Source organism: Phoca vitulina, unplaced genomic scaffold (assembly GCF_004348235.1).
Source record: "Phoca vitulina isolate PV1807 unplaced genomic scaffold, GSC_HSeal_1.0 scaffold12, whole genome shotgun sequence".
Taxonomy (NCBI): domain Eukaryota; kingdom Metazoa; phylum Chordata; class Mammalia; order Carnivora; family Phocidae; genus Phoca; species Phoca vitulina.
This window is the reverse complement of record NW_022589715.1, coordinates 12,529,592-12,547,927: the sequence shown is the minus strand read 5'-3', so window position 1 is coordinate 12,547,927 and position 18,336 is coordinate 12,529,592. Positions and strand designations below refer to the sequence as shown.

Genomic DNA, 18,336 nt, shown 5'->3' with positions numbered 1-18,336 from the left:
CGACTGCCTTCGGCTCAGGTCATGATCCTGGAGTCCCTGGATCGAGTCTCGCATCGGGCTCCCTGCTCGGCAGGGAGTCTGCTTCTCCCTCTGACCCTCCCCCCTCTCATGTGCTTGCTCTCTCTCATTCTCTCTCTCTCAAATAAATAAATAAAAAATCTTTAAAAAAAAAAAAATAAAATAAAAAGTGTTTTCCTACAAAGAACTGTTGAGCTAAAACAATGCCATGTATCCCTGTGGATTCCGAATTCCTGATGTACTAGCCCTAGTCGGAGGAACAAGGAGTTTGTCCAGACGTCTGATTTTGCAGGTGAGAAGCATGAAGCCCAAAGAAAAGGGGTTCTTCTTTCCATCTTGTCCTGCCTTCTAATCGGAAAAAAATAAGGTTCCAGGGCGGCAGTGAAGATTGGGAGACTGACTGTCAGTGATTTGCCAGGTGCCTTAAAACACGCCAAGTGAGGCTACAGGGCTGCGCTCGCACTGGCCTTCCCTCCGGCGCCCTCCTGCACCTCTTCCCGCGCCGCTGCCTTCCGCGCTCGGCCTCACCCCCCCGCGGCCCTTCGCCCTCTCCCGGCGGAAGCCTGACCCTGCCGCCCAGGCCAGCGCGCACCGCCCGCGCCGCGGACCCGGTAACCGGCCCCCGCCCGGCCCGGGCAGCCCCTCCGGCCCCTCGGGCCCAGGCCAGCCGATCCCCGGGAGGGGGTAGGTGGGTGGGGGGGTGGCGCCGCTCGCTCGCCGCGGCGACCGCCCCACGCGAGCCGGCGCCCCCGCGGCCGGGCTCCACGCACACAGGCGCCGCGGGGGCCCCTGCCCGCCTGCGCTTCCGGCGATCGCGGAGCCCTCCCGGGGGGGGGGGGGCGGCGTCCGTAGCGGTTTATCTGCGCTCTTGAACTTCTCGCGGTTGGCTTCCGCTCGGCTGTGTCGGCCTCCCGGCCCCTTCTGTAACCTCTAGCTGCGGCGCTCGGCTCGGACTCGGAGGAAGCTGGGTTTCCGAGGCTTTGCACCTTCTGTAGGGTTTCTGCAGTACCGTGTTTTCAGAGGCTGGGACTGTGCCTTCTCCTGCAGGCCTTATCAAAACCTCCTTCCCTGACCCGGGGCCTGGTTAGCGGGAGGACTGGTCCCCGGTGGCCCTAGAGAGGCAGAGGCCTATTTGAGCCTGCTGGGGCCTCCGCCCCCCCCCCCCCCCCCCAGGGTCTGCCTGCGATCTGCCTGCGATCAGTGGCCAGGGGCTCAGCTCCTCGGGTCCAAGTCCCTGCCCTGCCCCACCTTTTGTCAGAAGATTTCTTTACCAGCCGGCCCTTTCTGAAATGTTTCCTGGCCTTGGGGCTTTAAAACCAGAGCTCCTGGATTTACCACCTGGATCCAGAGAACGGTATTCAGAGCTCAAGCTCAGCTCCTCGACCTGGCACCTGGCTCCTGGGAACCTAACTGAGGCGGCATTGTGACCACAGTTAGGCCTTGGGCGCTCTTGGATGCTCCTCCCCACAACCCCCATCGGAGTCCTGAGTCCGCACAGGGCCAGTTAGCCTTGGCTAGACAGTCTTAAGGGTAGCTTCCCAGCACTTCTAACGATTCCGGGATTAGGCTGAGAGGTAGGGCACTGGATCTCAACTAGGATGACCAAACCGTTCTAGTTTGTCTGGCACTGAGGGGTTTCTTGGGACATGGGACTTTCAGTTTTAAAACTGGGAAGGTCTTGGGCAAAGTGGGACAAGTTGGTTACTGTATTCTTACCCCTGGCTGCACAACAGCTCCACCCATGGAGCCTCTCATATAGAGGTTCTAATCTCATTGATCCAGGGAAGGCCCCAGATAGGAATACTTTTTTTAAAGCTCCCAAGTTGATTCCAACAAACTACCAAAGTGAGGAACCACTAGGTTATAGACAACCATTGACGGTGGTTACTTTTTGAGCAGAAGTGGACCCAGATATCTCTCAAAAGGGTGTACAACCAACTGTGGTGGTCTTCTCCTTATCAAGAGGGCTATCAAAATGGCGGTTGCCTTATTGCTATGATCTGTTCCCAGTTCCCTTACTCCTTGACCGTGAGGACCAAACTTTCTCCTTTCCTGAAATGACTTGATACCCCCTCTCCCAAGGTCAGTGAATTTGCCTCATTTTGACTGGGGAGGTCATGATCTGGACAGTCCCAAATGAAGCTGGCGTGAGACTCGACAGGGCTCCAGTCTCTCAGGCTGGGATGCTTACCCCCGTGAGTGGTGATCCAAGGGCTAGCTGAGGGTGCTGTGTACACTTCAGCTTCCTCCTGTGGGGTACTGAGCTTGGAGATCAGGTGCCTCTGGGACCGTTGCCTCTGCAGGCTACCAGGATCATGTGGTACATCAGCACTCGGGGGATGGCCCCACGGGTCGACTTTGAGGGGGCCCTCTTCTCTGGCTATGCTCCCGATGGAGGTCTCTTTATGCCTGAGGAGCTCCCACAGCTGGGCATAGAGACCCTGCGTCACTGGAGTACGCTCTCCTACCCCAGCCTGGTTAAGGAGCTGTGCGCCCTCTTCATTGGTCCTGAGCTCATTCCAAGAGATGTCTTAAACGGTGAGCATCCCCCAGCCTCCCTACTCTCCCACCTCATTCCCCTGCCAGTCCAGCCCCCCACAGAGCTGCGAATCCGTCACTTAACCCCTAGGAGGTTTCTAGTCCTATTTCTCAAACGTTGGCGTTTTCCCCCAGATTCTAGAATCCCAGAAATGGAAATATCCCCAAAGAGTTTATCCATTCCACCTTCCATCTCCAATGGGATGAATGCCATGGTGATCTGCAGAGAATGTTTTTCCTTTAGTTTATTTTTCAAAAATCTCTTTAAGACTAGAGACTTCACCAACATCCTGAGATGCTTGAATGTTGGGATATTTCCTACCTGTATGTATATAAAACACCTGGACCCTCAGATTACTGTTTTGTTTCCTTGAATGGTAATTTCAGAAGGGACTTGGAGAGTGTCCTGGACCAGCTCCTCTCAAACTGGAATGTGCCCATCGATTTCCCTGGGGATCCTGTTAAAATGCAGATTCTGATTCAGTAGGTCTGGGGTGGGGCCTGAGAATTCTGCATTCCTACCAAGCATCCAGATAATTCTAGTGCCGCTGGTCCATGGGCCCGACATGTGAACTAATCCACGACGTCATGGTGGGAGTTTAGGGCTGGGAAGAAGAGGACTGCTCTAGAATGTGGGCTGACGGCCCTGTTGGCATCACCTGGGCATTTATTAGAATTCTCTGCCTTCCTCAGGCCTACTGAACGAGAATCGGCATTTTAAGATCCCAGGTGATTGGTTTGTCAATTAAAGTTTGAGAAGCACTACCTATGGTGGACCTGCCTTAGGTAGGATTATATGTGAACCATCTCTGGTATCACAGGTGTGAAATTTAGTATAGCAAAAACAAACCACGTCTGGGCTTTAGGAGGGAACACGGGAAGAGATGAGACATTGATTTGTTTGTTGCACAACTGTTGAGTTGAAACTTGACTGGCATACATGCACGCAAGACATCCAAATGATGAAGTTTATAAAGTAAAAAATGGAAGTCTTATACTCTTTCTCTTCTCTGGGGGGCATCACTCTGAGGAATCCATGAACAGTGTGGTTCATGTCTTTGCAGACTTCTTCTTAGGATTAAGTAATTTTATTCATAGATAGTCTCCTTTGGGGTAAACATTTCTGGTCTCTTATCTGGTAGCAGGAGAGAGAAACTTCACACTCAAAAGCATAAAGAGGGCGCCTGGGTGACTCAGTCGTTAAGCGTCTGCCTTCGGCGCAGGTCATGATCCCAGGGTCCTGGGATCGAGCCCCACATCGGGCTCCCTGCCCCGCAGGAAGCCTGCTTCTCCCTCTCCCACTCCCCCTGCTTGTGTTCCTTCTCTCACTGTGTCTCTCTCTGTCAAATAAATAAATAAATAAATTCTTTAAAAAAAAAAAAGCGTAAAGAAACAGGGGTGCAGGGGAGTGGAGGGGGGAGAGAGCCTGAGGCAGAGCTAATGCCCTTCCCCCACTGTCCCACCCCTCTCCCCACACAGATCTGATCGACCGAGCCTTCCGCAGATTCCGCCACAGAGAGGTGGTCCATCTGTCCAGGCTCAGGAATGGGCTGAACGTGTTGGAGCTGTGGCATGGGGCCACGTACGCGTTTAAGGACCTGTCCCTGTGCTGCACAGCTCAGTTCCTGCAGTACTTCCTGGAGAAGGAGAAGAAGCACGTCACTGTGGTTGTAGGTGTGCATCGTGTGCGTGAGGGCCGGAGCCCCGTAGGTGCCCTGACGTGCCAGTATCTGCCCACGGGATGCTCCGCATGCATGTCTCAAGGAGTGTGTGTGACTGGTTCTTCTAGAGCAGGGTTCGTCACCTTTTCCTGAGCCGTGGACCCTTGGACAGTTTGGCGGAGGCTACAGAACCTTCTCAGAAGAATATTTTAAGTACACAAAATATGTAAGATTGTATGGTACCAAGTTCACAGATGCCCTGATTTCTGTCCCTGGATCTCTAGGAGGTTAATGGACCCCAGGTTAAGTACGAGGTTCCGTCTCTTCAGGTGTTTGAAGTAGACATTGCCTTCTGTGCAGCAATGCTTTAGGGACCATTTCTTTCCTTTTCTGTCTCCTTGTTGTAAAGGGGAGGGTTATTTTTTCTTCCTGTCCAGGAACATCTGGGGACACAGGAAGTGCTGCCATTGAGAGTGTTCAAGGAGCGAAGAACGTGGACATCATCGTTCTGCTGCCCCAGGGTCACTGCACGAAGATCCAAGAGCTCCAGATGACCACGGTGGTGAGGGAGAACGTCCATGTGTTTGGAGGTGAGTGCTGGGATGGAGGCTCCAGGGAAAGCATGGCCGCCTTGAGTGCGTCTGTTTTGGGAGATGGGCTGGAATACAGCTGGTCAATTGATTAGTTGACCACCCTTGCTCCTACTTTTTCTCTGTCCTTCCCTTCCCTCATAAATCGTGAGGTTGGTATATGCCTTGCCCAGCTTTGGGCAAGCTCTTGGCAACACAGTTTCATAAGCTATTGGAGGTGACAAGTGCATAAACCATTACTGACAGTATAACCCAACACCAAACCCCAAAGAATGCCACCTCTGTGTAGGTTCAACCTACTGGTGCCATATATAAAGGCAGCCCCAGACCCATAGCCCAAGCCAAGTGACCTGGGTTTTGTTTCAGTGCACTGAACTTTAGAGGCCACAAAAATGTTAAATATTTTAAAAGAGTGTATCCTTACATGTTAACAGCTCAGGCCCTCCCTTATGGTGTAGAAACAACTAAGTCGTGCATTTGGTTAGCAGGTCTAGGAAATTACTCAGTAGTACCCACTGCTGGAGACCCCTCTTCCTGAGCCACATCATGAATTTTGGCATTTTGTACTTGCAGAAAAGCAAAAACGATCTCCTTTAATGTCAGGGCATCTATTCGATGGAAATCGAGACTCTAGAAGGGCAGAGTGAGTTTGAATGGAGCCGTAAACTCTTATTTCCACTTTTCACACCTAGCTAGACCCCAGGTAGCCCTGAAGTAAGGGTAGGGATATGAGGAGTAGGGGGTCTTGGTGAGGTTTTATACACTATGGCCTTAGGAAAGCTGTCTGGGAGGCCTGGCTTGGTTTGGTCACTCACTTAGCAGGAGAGCAATGTTGGTAGCAGAAGACATTCCTCCTACAAATCGCCTGGCCTCCTGGTATATAATCCCACAGAGGATGTTTTCATAGAACACTGGTTTTGTCGAGGAGCAAAAAGCATAGTGCAAACAAACCTTACCCATGGCGGTAGCAGGAAGATTCTTCGTCCATTGGTTCAAAAGTAAGCAAAACCCCCTTCTACTCTTTAACAAGCACCTACACATTTCAGTGAAAATTCTGGGTTTAGCTAATGCAGGTGTTGGGAAATCTTACACGTTAGCGTTGGCGGTTGCCTATATTTGGCTGCATTTTCCTGCACTCGTTGCAAAATTTTGATGTATGATATCTGGGCTCCTGAGGGTCCCTATTATACTCTAAGCACTAAAATTGCTAGTTATGGATCCAGGACTTTCTTTGCCTAGAATCGAAGCAGAGAATAACATTTCTTACATCTGTTCTGCCACCTTCTCCCTTCTTGCCTTATACCAGATATTGGAAGGCTTTTACCTAAGGGCTTGTGTGTAAGCTCGGTTCCTGACCACGGAGTGGAGAACGGTGCCCATTTGTAAAATAGTAGTAGAGCTAGAGATGTGGATGGTGATGAGTGCAACATGTTATGAATGTCTTCTTGCTGGAGCCCAAGGGGCATTTCTGTTTTATCCACGTTCTGAGCTTCAAGAAAATAAGACAGCGGACTTTAAAGAAATTAATTTTTGTTTCTAAATAGCACTGTTCAGGTCCTTCCTTTTATTCTGGAATCTTCTGGTTTGGTTTCTAGGAGGATGTGTGTTTGTTCCAGAGCTAAGAGTGGACATGTCTTTTCCCTTAGACCAGGGAGCTCAGGGAGTAGGGATGGGCCACCTGGATTGTTGTGTGTTGGACACTGATGTTTTTTAAAGTCATTAATTTCCATATATGTTTTATACTTGGTTCTTCTTGCACAGAGTAATCAACAAGTGCTGGTTATACATTATTTGGGATATTTTTGGCTGGAAGTAACAGAAAATCTAACTCTGACCAGTCTGAATAAGAATATTTTCCAGCTTATATAACTGGAAGTCTAGAGGTGGGATGGGGTTCCTGAATAGTTGATTCAGTGACTCAGCAGTCCCTCAGCAGAGACCCAGGTTCTTGGCATTCTCTCCTCTGCCTTCCCCATCCTAAGGCTCATTTCTCTCATGGCATATGATGCTTACTTAAGGTAACTAAGTCTCTCTTCCTGTGGCTCCATCTTAAGAGCAGTAAATTTTTTCCTGGAACCCCAGCAAACATCCCGCTGCTGTGTGGATCTAGAGTCAGTGCCGTGGCCTCATTGCTGCTCTACAGTGAGAAGGGTAGAATGGATGAGAACCTTGGTGCCGACTCTGGCACTTCCTACAGTAAATCTTACCCCTCTCCTTCAAGTTTGGATCCGGTGGAGAAATAGACCCAGGTTTCAGATAAGAGATCAATATTGGCTTGATTGCTAGTTGGGCTGGATTGAGGAGTGCAACTTGGACTAGTAGCCAACTCACCCATAAATTTACCCAGTAATTCATCCATAAATTAAACTGTGCCCACACCCAGCTCAGGGAGGAAAGTCCATGCCAGCTTACCTACCACGTGGGAGCAGAGAGCAGAATGCCTCTCTGTGATCTAACTGAGAGAGGGGCAGAGCATATGAGAACAGAGACTCTTTACCCCCACGTCCTGGTAGAGGACCGTGGAGTGAAGAAAGGATCAGCCTCTTACCACCGCATAGCCTCCTAAACCATCTCTCCTTGTTCTTGGAGAGTGGGGCAGGTGGGCACGGACTCCAAAGAGGAAGCCTTTTCCCAACCTCCCAGCAGGTTGATAATTTATGTCTAATTTTATACAATGGTAGAAACGTTGGAAGTATGACCACAAGAATATGAGACATGGTTTCTTTTCTTGAGTTGCTTAATTTCGAGTCTAGAAAGCCAGGCCAGGACATGGGAGAGCAGACACCAGGGCCTAGTGAAGGTCCCGGCTGGATGGGCCCAGTGTGCGAGAGCCTTGTGCCAGGCAAATGCCGACCACCTGGGGGTTCTTCGTGCTCCTGATAGCTCCCCTCCCCCCATCTCCCCTGACAGTGGAAGGCAACAGCGACGAGCTTGATGAGCCAATCAAGGCCGTGTTTGCTGACGTGGCTTTTGTCAAGAAGCACAATCTGATGAGTCTGAATTCCATCAACTGGTCCCGGGTCCTCGTGCAAATGGCCCACCACTTCTTCGCTTACTTCCAGTGTGCGCCATCCTTAGACACGCACCCCCTGCCCCCTGTGGAGGTGGTTGTGCCAACAGGGGCTGCCGGTAACCTTGCAGGTAAGGAGACCCCTGGGCAGAAATGGGCTTTCTGGAAAAATCCCTGTGGCCCTCGTCCTCCCAGCTGCCCTTGGGCTGCAACTGTGAGGAGAAAGTTGGAGTCCCTGCTCTGAAGGTGACAGGCACCCAGGCAGAAGACGGCCCCAGCAAACGTCCCGGTCACTCCCTGGGAGGACCGCCCGGCCTCTTGCTGCAGGGGGGCAGGATGGGCTCCCCCCCTCAGGGGGCTGGGGAGAGATCCGGTCACGGTTCAGCCGCTGTGAGGCCTGCCATCACCCGCTTCAGAGAGGCTGACTTTGCTCCCAGCCTCAGCCAGCTGCCTGCTATGAGGGCAACCGGCACAACACGTTCCCACCCCTAGAGTCACTACCCAGAGACCGTGTCAGGGGGAAAGATGTCTGGACTTCAGGTTCTGGCCCCAGCTGAGTGGCCCTGGGGCAGTCCCTTAGACCGGCTGCTCAGCTGTAAAAACAATATTGGATAGCTTATCCTATCTTTCAGGGCTCCTGTGAAGTGCAAGTAAGATCCTTCACGCGTGTGTATGAACTTCGTGAAGATGCAGTGCTGTGCCGCTGCGTGGCCTTAAAATCGCCTTCTAGAATAATAATAAACATGTATCCCGCACTTGCTGTGCATCAGGCGCCCATCTAAGTGCTTTTCACTTATCACCTTATTTAATGCTCACGCGTGCCTGTGAGGACGGTACTGTTGTCTCCATGTCACGATGAGGAAGTGGGGGCACAGAGAAGTTGGCCAGCTTGCCCCCGCGGTCGGTGGCAGAGCCAGGATGACCACCCCGGCGGGCTGGCTCCAGAGCCTGCGTCCTCGTGAGCTTGCGAGGCTGCCTCCTCACAGGCACGGCTGTTTCTGATGGCTCTGTCCGTGGCTTTGCTTCTGATGGGCGCCAAGGATGGCTTCGGCGAGACCGAGAAAGCATCTCAGTGGTCCGGAGGCTGCCTGACTTCTTCCACTCCCACGGGGATGGGAAGAGCGGGGCTGGCGATTAGGGAAGGATAGCTCAGAGGTCTTCACCATCCACGGGGGGATGGGGGCGGGGGGCCCCACAGCACTCCCCGTTTGCATCAGCCTCCCGTGAATGGTGCCGCCTGCACGTGTCCCAGTGCCCCCCACAGTGGCTGGCACAAAACGAACGTTTGCAGAGAGTGCTCCTATCGATCTCTGCTCCATCAGGAACTAGCCGTGTAAATTTAAGCTCCTGGGCCCTTTTGAGCATCCATTTCTCCTCTGCACGATGTTTACATGGGGATCAAGTGAAAATAAGAATGTGAAAGTGCTTTGCAAAATTCGAGGTGAGGTGTGGTGATCCCTAACTCCTCTTAACGACCCACCAGAGAGGAACCATTCGTGGAAGTATGTAAAACCCTCTCCCAGGGTGAGGAATTCCTTGTTTGTTCCATGCAGACAGGAACTGGTGGCTGGGAGGGTAGAGGGCACAGCTCTGTTCCCCCCCACCCAGGGGCCTCTCTAGGAGGGGCGGGGTGTCCACAGACGCTGCTTCTAGGAGGCTGAGTGGGGGTCAAGAGCATGTGCCACTCAGCAGGCTCGGGGTGGGTCATTTCAACTTCCCAGAACCTTCATTTTCTCTTCTGCAAGTGGTAGCGAGCATGTGTGCCTGGTGTGTGTGTGTGTGTGTGTGTGTGAGAGAGAGAGAGACAGAGGGAGAGAGAGAGAGGGAGAGAGGGAGGGAGGAAGGGAGGGAGGGAGGAAGGGAAGGAGGGAGAAACGTGGAGGTGGAGAAGAATATCAGGGAACAGTAACATCTCTTCTTTCCTGTTTTGTGTGTGTGTGTGTGTGTGTGTGACAGCTTGTTATACGATTCACATACTATACAATTCACCTGTTTAAAGGATACAACTGAATAGTTTTTAGTATATGTGCAGATTTGTGCAACCACCCCCACAGTCAATTTCAGAACATTTTATCATGTGGGAAAGAAACCCTGTTCCCTTTAGCAGTGACTCCCCATTTCCCCTCATCTCCCCAGCTCTAGGCAACCACTGATCTATTTTGTCTCTATCGATTTGTCTATTCTGGACATTTTATATAAATAAAATCATACAATATGTAACCTTTTGTGTCTAGCTTCTTTCACTTAATATGTTTTCAAGTTTCACCGATATTTGTAGCATGTATCAGTACTTCGTTCTTTCTATGGCTGAATAATATTCCATTGTAAGCATATACCACATTTTGTTTATCCATTTATCAGTTATTAGACATTTGGATTGCTTCGATTTTGTAACTATTATGAACAATGCTGCTGTAAACATTGGTGTCTAAGTTTTTGTGTGGACCGGTATTTTCATTTTTCGAGTATATACACCTACGAGTAGAATTTCTGGGTCACATGGTAAGTCTATGCTTAACTTTTTGAGGAACTGTCAGACTTTTCCAAAGCAGCTGCACTGGGGGTTTCAAATGAGCCTGCGTCGTCCGTGGTGCATGAGTGGTGACTGACCTTGCTGTGCAGTTCCCACCAACACTTTGATTCTAGCCATCCTAATGGACATGCAGTGGTATGTCACTGTGACTTTGGTTTCTATTTTCCTGATGTTGAGTATCTTTTATGTTCTCACTGGCCATGTGTATATCTTCTAGAGAAATGTTTTTCCAAGTCTTTTGCCCACTTTTAAATTGGACCATTCGTATTTTTATTGTTGAGTTTGAAGAGTTATTTACATATTCTGTATGCGAGTCCTTTATCAGATATACAATCTGCAAATATTTTTTCCCATTCTGTGAGCTGCCTTTTCGTTTTCTTGATCGTGCCCTTTGAAGCACAAATCTTCAGCATCTTCAAAAGCACCAAAGTTTCTTAATTTTTATGAAGTCCAGTTTATCTAAATTTCCTTTTATTTCTTGTACTTTGGGTGTCATGTCTGAGAAACCTTTGTTCTCCTCTCTTGTCTTAAGCTGGGTGCATTGCTCAGAAGATGGGCCTGCCCATCCGCCTGGTCGTGGCAGTGAACCGTAATGACATCATCCACAGGACTGTGCAGCGGGGAGACTTCTCTCTGTCCAAGGCTGTCGAACCAACCTTGGCATCAGCTATGGACATTCAGGTAGGACCTGTGGGAAAGTGGGCGCCTGGTGGGGATGGGCAAGGGCTGAGATCAGTGTGGCCCCTGGCACCCTGCCTTCCTGCCCAGGTGCCCTACAACATGGAGAGGATCTTCTGGCTGCTGTTGGCCTCTGACAGCCAGGGGACAAGAGCCCTCATGGAGCAGTTTGAAAGGACCCAAAGCACGAGTCTACCCAAGGAACTGCACAGCAAGGTCAGTCACCACTCATGCACCACGGAGACAGCAAAGGGCGCAGCCATGAAACCCAACTTGGGTTTGGAAATCTGGTTACGGGAAGAGGGCACCTGTTTCTTGAGCACCTGCTATGAGGTGGGCACCTTTGCAGTCACTTTCTATGGATTAATTTATTGAATGAGGAGACGCAGTAGAGAGCATTGATTTAGAGTCAGACAGGGCTTGGCTCCAAGCCAGCCATGAAAACTTGGGCCCGTTTCTTAAACTCTGTGCCTCAGTTTCCTCATATGTAGAGTGGGGCTAATGAGAATGCCTACTGCTGTTGAAAACTGAAGTCAAATAATGCCCATGAAGCACTTCGTACAATGCCTGGAAATATAGGGCTTGATACATTAACTATTATTATTTTTATTTATTATTATTGTTGATTTTCAGCAGTAGCAACAATTGGCAGCTATTTTCCCCATCCAATTTGAACAGAGACCATTATCCTCTTGAGTTTTTTTTCTTTTTAAAAAGGAAAGGAGAAATTTTATTTCTTCAGAGTGGTAGGAATCTAGGAAGGACTGCTTTTATTTTATTTATTTATTTATTTATTTATTTATTTTACTTTATTTTATTTTTGAGAGAGAGAGAGAGAGCTCTGTACGTGCAAGTGGATGGGGTTGGGGGAGAAACAGAGGCAGAGGGAGAGAAAATCTTAAGCAGGCTCCACGCTCTGGACGGAGCCTGAGACAGGGCTCGAGCTCACGATCCTGAGATCATGACCTGAGCCAAAATCAAGAGTCCGACACTTAACTGACTGAGCCACCCAGGTGCCCGATGGCTTTTATTTAAATGCAACCTGGTGATGGTCCACCTTTAATTTTCTCTACCACATCCCACCAAGTCATCCTGGCCATATGTCCAGTGACCAGGACCTCACTACCTCACACCAGCTCTCATCGTTGCAAAGTTCTGTGTGTTGAGCTGGAATCTCCTCCTTCCAACCTGTGCGCTGGGGAGCAGTGTGATTCCCATATTGGAAGAGAATCTCCATTTCTCTGCTGAGTCTTCCCGGTTCCTTTAGCCGTCCCTTACATGACCTAATTTCGCCTAGTCAATGACTGTCTTAAAGGGTTGCTCCTAGAACTGGACACAGTTCTCTGGGCTTAGCCACCCGTTGCAGACCGGAGCGGCATTTCAGTGTTTCCTGTGATGCAACCTTAGTTGGAGCTACTATAACAAAGTAGAGACTGGGTGGCTTATAAACCACATACCTCTGTCTCTCATAGTTCTGGACGCCAGAAGTCTGAGATCAGGGTGCCAGCATGGTTGGGTTCTGGTGGGAGCAACTTCCATAGAAATGGTAGGCAGTCAATGTGTTGTCATGGCCTCACGTGGTGGAAAGACACGCAGCTAGCTCTCTGGCCTCTTCTTATAAAGACACTAATTCCGTTCACGAGGGCGCCACCCTCATGACCTCCCCAAAGTCCCACCTTCAGATACCATCACATTGGGATTAAGTTTTTCACATATGAATTTGAGCGGGGGGAGGGGGACACAAACATTCAGACCATAACACAACCAAAGATCAACATATTCAGTTAATGGTTTGTTTTGATACCCCGTTCCTTCTCACGTAAATGAGGTGCTCCAGGAACAAAGACACCAGATCCCGCCCTGCTTCATTCTCTCCCTGGCTGTACACGGACAAGACTTTCCATCTGCTGGAACAGCCATCACTCACTCACTCATTCGTTCATTCATTCATTTATTCAATATATCTCCTGTAAGCCGGGAACTGTGCTAGGTGCTGGAGATATAAAGAGAGAGAAAACACATTCTCTGTCTTCTGTGAACCCTAAGGGGACAGGTAGCTGTACAAATGGTTTATGACACCCTGTGGTCTCTGCTGCAGGCAAGTATATGCAGGGTGATTGGCACATCGATAGCCTGCAATAAATTTTCAGAAAATGATCAGATCAACCCTCCACACTGAGGGGGCAGTGGGGAATCTTCCTCTGTGGGTTGGGGGGAGGCTTCCTGGAGGAGGTGTGACCTGGGCTGGGTGGGAACTCACTGGAAGGTATTCTTGTCCCCACAGGGAAGGGGTGTGCCAACGACAGGGCACCAGGAATGTTTGAAAGCCCTTAACCTTCTGTGTTTTGTCCTTTTGCTGAACAAGACTGTATACTAACTTGCTAAATCATGAGCTAATCCTAACTAAATTTACTGACCTGAAACTCAAAGGATCCTTCCCCGAAGCTGAGGGAATCGACTTAAAACTGGGAAACACGGGGAGCCAGATTTTTCTCTGAGCTGAAGTTGAGCGACTTAGTCTGAAGATTCCATCTGAGGGTCTGGTGTTGCCTGCCTCTGTTATGTAGTGAGTTTTGGGTCACTTTCCACGGGTTCCTCCCCGACCCTGATTCCCACCCCTCTGACCCTGGGACCTGTCAGCTTTCAGGGGCCGTGACGTCTGAGTCGGTGTCGGATGAAGCCATCACCCGGACCATGGGTCACTGTTGGGAAGAGAACGAGTACCTGCTGTGCCCTCACTCGGCCGTGGCCGTGAGTTACCATTACCAGCAGATGAACAGGCAGCAGCCCAGGTACGGGCCGTGGGCGCCTGGCTCACCGGGGTACTTGCTTTCGGGGGCCCTCTTCCTCCCCAAGCAGGGGAGACAGGAATCTGCACCAATGGCTTTCCTGAGCATGACGGGTGCTGTGTGGAGCTGTGCCCTGAGAACTGTGGTCCCGGAGGAGGGTGTGTGATAGCTGTCTGGGGGCGGCCACTGAGACATGGTGGTTGAGCTGGGTCCCCCACAAAGAGGAGCAGTTTCCCTGGCAGTGTCATTGTCGAGATAAGTTCAAGGTGCCCAACATCTGCCTCTTTCTCTCTCTTCCTTTCTTCTCTGTGCACCACCCTATCCCTTCCTCCCCTGTTCCTTCTCCTCCTCCCTCCTCGCTTTCTCCTTTCCACATCTGTCCGTCTGGTCTCTCGGCCGCCCTCCTGTTCCCACCTGCCCCACCCCACAGCCTTCCCCGGTGCTGTCTGGCCCCCGCCTCTGCAGCCAAGTTCCCAGAAGCTGTCCTGGCTGCAGGGCTGACCCCAGAGACCCCTGAGGACATCCTAGCCCTGGAGTTCAAGGAGACGCGCTGCACCCCGATGCGGAAGGGTGACGACTGGACGCTGATGCTTCGGAACACCATTGAGGGCCTGAGCTGGCAGCAGAGGGCTCAGTCCTGAATGCTCCGGAATAGCCAGGCTGGATTTGACTTGAGTCAAGTTGCCCTGTTGCTCTTGTATCTGGGTCCCCTGTTCTGTGAACCCAGGGCCGGTGTCACAGCACCACCAAATAAAGTCCAAATGCCTGCATTTCCATAGGTACCTCCGTAACCACGCTGCCCCGGAGAAGTCACACTGTCTTTTCCTCTGAAAATATAACTCATCCTCTCCCCTCTCCGTGCCTTCCACCCTGCCTTTGCCTCTGGGAGACTGTCCTTCTTTGATGAGTCTTGGTCGCTGCAAATTGTTTACTGCGGAGTTGTCCCTCATGAGCCCAGATGGAAATAAGGGCTCCTGATTCTGGCAGAACATCAACGGTAGCTTTCCTAAGGCGTGTATTCCCTTCTACCCTGTTTTATTCGCTCCACATTAGACATTACCTCCCCGTCTCAAAGCTTCTCGAAGACAAGAACCACTGTTTAACACAATGGGCTGAAACCTTTTGGGTTTGCCCCTATTAATCAAAACATTTTTAAAATTTGTTCTCCCGACATGTGTATACTAAATTATATATAAACTACACAAACCATATGCTAAAATATGAATGAAGGGCTAATGATAAAAACCTACATTGATCTTTCCTCCCCATACTCCAGTGGCTTGTCTTGTGGACCCATCTTTGGCAGTCCTAACTGAGCTTAGTGTCTGGTGCATTCCGTAACCAGCAGGAACCAGCATGCCTGTGATTCCCCATCTGCCCAATGACTGTGTGATGGTTCTCAAAGTGTGGCGCTTGGGTCTCCTCAAAATGCACACTTCTGGCCACCTTCACAGGTGAATCTCTGGGTATGGGATGGACATCATCTGCAGTTCTTACAAATTCCCTGAGTAAGTCTTCCGTGTGCTCTAATTTGGGAAACCCTGGCTGGGGAGTTTAAGGTGATAATTTCTTGTTTATCAATTATGAGGTGTACTTTATTTTCACGAGGGCATGCTTTATGGTTCCTCCTGTTTCCATAATCTAGCCTTGCGCTGTCGAATTCAGTAGTTACTAACCACATGTGACTCTGAGCACTTGAAATGCTTTAGTTGAAATACAACTAAAGAATTGAATTTTTAATTTTTAAAAATTTTAATTAACTTACATTTAAATTTCAAAACTATTACTTGATTCAGTTATTAAAAAAACCTTTTAAGTATGGTTGGAAAAATGCAGGTATTTGAATCTGCGTTTTCAGCTGTAAATTTTATGAAGTCTAAATACAGATAAGTATTTCCAATGAAAATTGAGCGTTCTAATTGAAATATACCGTAAGTGTAAAATATATATTGGATTTCAAAGACTTCGAATGAAAGAAATCTGCAATATCTCAGGAATAATTTTATATTGATCACATGTTGGAAAGACAATATTTGGATGTATTAGGTTAAATAAAATATACCATTAAAATTAATTCCATCTGTTTCTTTTACTAGGATGTTTAAAGTTATATATGGGGCTTGCCTTTGTGGCTCGTGTTGCATTTCCATGGACAGCAGTGATCTAGAGTTTAGCATTGGCTTCAGGTACACGTGAATGCACTGCAGATAGGTGCGGGTTTAGTTATATTACTGGGTTCAAATCCTGTATGAATTGAGGGGGGTGTGTTTAGACCAACACAAACATGTAAAGGTGAACGCAAGCCTTATGTTCTGGATGGGGGGGCAACCTTTGGAACACAGGTGAGAGAGGTGAGTCAGGCACAGCATGGAGGGAGTTTGGGGACCACTAGAAGATGCTGTTGCTACCATTCTGAGGGCCCCCCGGAGAAAGCATCCTGCCTCCAAAGCCCTCTTCCTGTGCACTGAGGTCTGAAGGAGCTGGTCACCCAGGTTGATCTCTGCCTGTCATTCCCACAGCGGAGCATGCCAGCCCCACATCTCTCTGTGCCCAGGGAGAGAAGGAAGAGGCTGGAGGGTGCCCCCCTCCTGGAAAATTTGACGTGGAAGTGTGGCATTCATTACAAAGGGGGAAGGGCAGGAATGCTGGATCCGCAGGAGGATGGATAGAACATTCCTAAAGGAATGACAGTGGCCAAAGCCCTGGGCAGTTTTGGAGACACTGTAATATCTACACCAGCAAACAGGATGGAGCCTCAGGGCCCGTTTATCCACTAGGCACTACAGGCCTGATGCTTAGGAGTCACGATACATTTAGAGGCCTATGAAAATGTTTTCATTTCTTTTTTAAAATCAAAAGAAACAATGAATACAATCCAGCTTGGCTTCTATTTATCTTTATACCAGCCTACTTGTACAATAGAATTTTTAACATTTGTTAGAGAGGAAGAGGCCCATGCAAAAGTGCCCAGAAGTCATCAGGTGGGCCTGATCGAACTTACTCTGTGCAGGTAATGCTTTACAAAGTAACTAATTGAATCCTGCCCCCTGTGACAGGGGTATTGCTATTATCTGCATTTTGCAGATGAAGAAACCGAGGCCCCTGGCTAGGGTGGCACCACTAGGCTGCAGAGAGGCTGGGACTTGAACCCAGGTACTGTGGCTTCAAGTTCAATGGACAGTTTCTATCACACTGTGTCTTCCGTAGCTGGTCTGCGATCGGCTGCTTTCCATCCTTCCCCAGGCTGTGGCCCTGCTTCTGGGTCCTCCTCCACTCTCCCCTTCACGGATGGATTTGGGAGCATGGCTTTGTGTCTGAGAGGCCCGCCGGGGGACTGCTGCAGCCCTGCTTTGCAGGTCCAACAGGCCCTGGCCTTGGCTCCCAGGAAGCACTGTGGGCTGGCCTGAGCCACTGGTTCCTTATCTTTTGCTGCCATATTTCTGAGGGCCTCGGGGCAGTGCTGGGGTCATAAGAGTCCCCCAAATCCCCACCCTCTGGATGGTTCAGAGACTTATCCAGCTCTGAGAGGTCACCACACCTGGAAGAAGGGACCGTAATAAAGCCACTGAACACAGCACAAATAGATGCGAAACATGAACTACAGGATATCCTGGCCACCGGGAATCTTGGGGGCCGGTGGAGGAGTAGGGCAATTCTGAAGGGAAAATCCGAAGAAGCACCCACTCCGTAAACATACACACAGCCCGGCTGTCTACACACACACACACACACACACATCTATGCACCTACACACATACACACGCATCCCATGGGCACCAGACAAAGTTAGAACGAGGTGAAGCGGTCCTTCCCGAGTCCACCACTTACTGGCCGCGTGATCACAAGCCATTTCACCTTTGTGAGCTTCCGGTTCCTGGTTGGCTAATGCCAGTCCTTACCTGGCTGGTTTGTTTTGAGGATTACATGAGATAATGTATTTCCAAGTGCTAGGTAAATGCTAAAATGCTACACAAATGGTTCTTCTTATTAACACAATTATAGTCTGCACCGAACAATTTAGTACTTTTAAGCTATCTTGTATTTTTTACTAATTGCTTTGCAATTAGTCTTATCTTGCGGCAACGCTGCCTCTTCCCGGAGGACCTGGCACTGCTCTGGGTGCAGGGTCGGAGTGGCCCTCGCCCAGCCTCCCTTGGGGGCTCGAGGGCACGGATTGGTCAGCAGTGGCTCTGCTAGCTTGTTAACAAGCTTTGCTTAATTTGCAATGAGGATGGTGATGGAATGATGCCCTTTCTTGAGCACCAATGACCGGCTGAGCCCTTTGCGAAGCACTTTCCAGACATTGACTTCTTTAATGTTCACGAGGACTGTATGAGAAAGTACTATTGGGATCTCCATTTTAAAGAGGAGGAAATGAAGCTCAGAGAGGTTAAGTCACTTGCTGAAAGCTACCCCTGCCAGTGAGTGGTGGAGGAGAGATGTGAGGCTGGGTGTAGCGTCTGTGAGTTTAAACATCGTGCTAGCCTGGGAGAGGCACTTTTTGGGCCAGAGGGTCTCT

At 49.8% G+C, this 18,336-nt stretch overlaps 1 protein-coding gene across 4 annotated transcripts; it reads left to right on the top strand.

The window, feature by feature from the left end:
- Positions 1 to 433: 433 nt before the first annotated feature.
- On the top strand, positions 434 to 15,847 carry THNSL2 (threonine synthase like 2). 4 transcript variants are annotated; one of them, XM_032410504.1, is made up of 9 exons: positions 434 to 629; positions 2,322 to 2,556; positions 4,036 to 4,230; positions 4,655 to 4,807; positions 7,718 to 7,948; positions 10,883 to 11,031; positions 11,119 to 11,361; positions 13,669 to 13,820; positions 14,248 to 15,847. In XM_032410504.1, exons 2-9 carry the CDS (start codon positions 2,334 to 2,336, stop codon positions 14,456 to 14,458), a joined length of 1,557 nt encoding a protein of 518 aa, XP_032266395.1. In that variant the 5' UTR covers positions 434 to 629; positions 2,322 to 2,333; the 3' UTR covers positions 14,459 to 15,847. The 4 variants fall into 4 exon arrangements, with proteins under 4 accessions (XP_032266395.1, XP_032266392.1, XP_032266393.1 ...); XM_032410501.1 differs by lacking the exon at positions 434 to 629 and having other exon boundaries at positions 948 to 2,556; positions 11,119 to 11,244; XM_032410500.1 differs by lacking the exons at positions 434 to 629; positions 2,322 to 2,556 and adding an exon at positions 2,621 to 3,638.
- Positions 15,848 to 18,336: the final 2,489 nt, after the last annotated feature.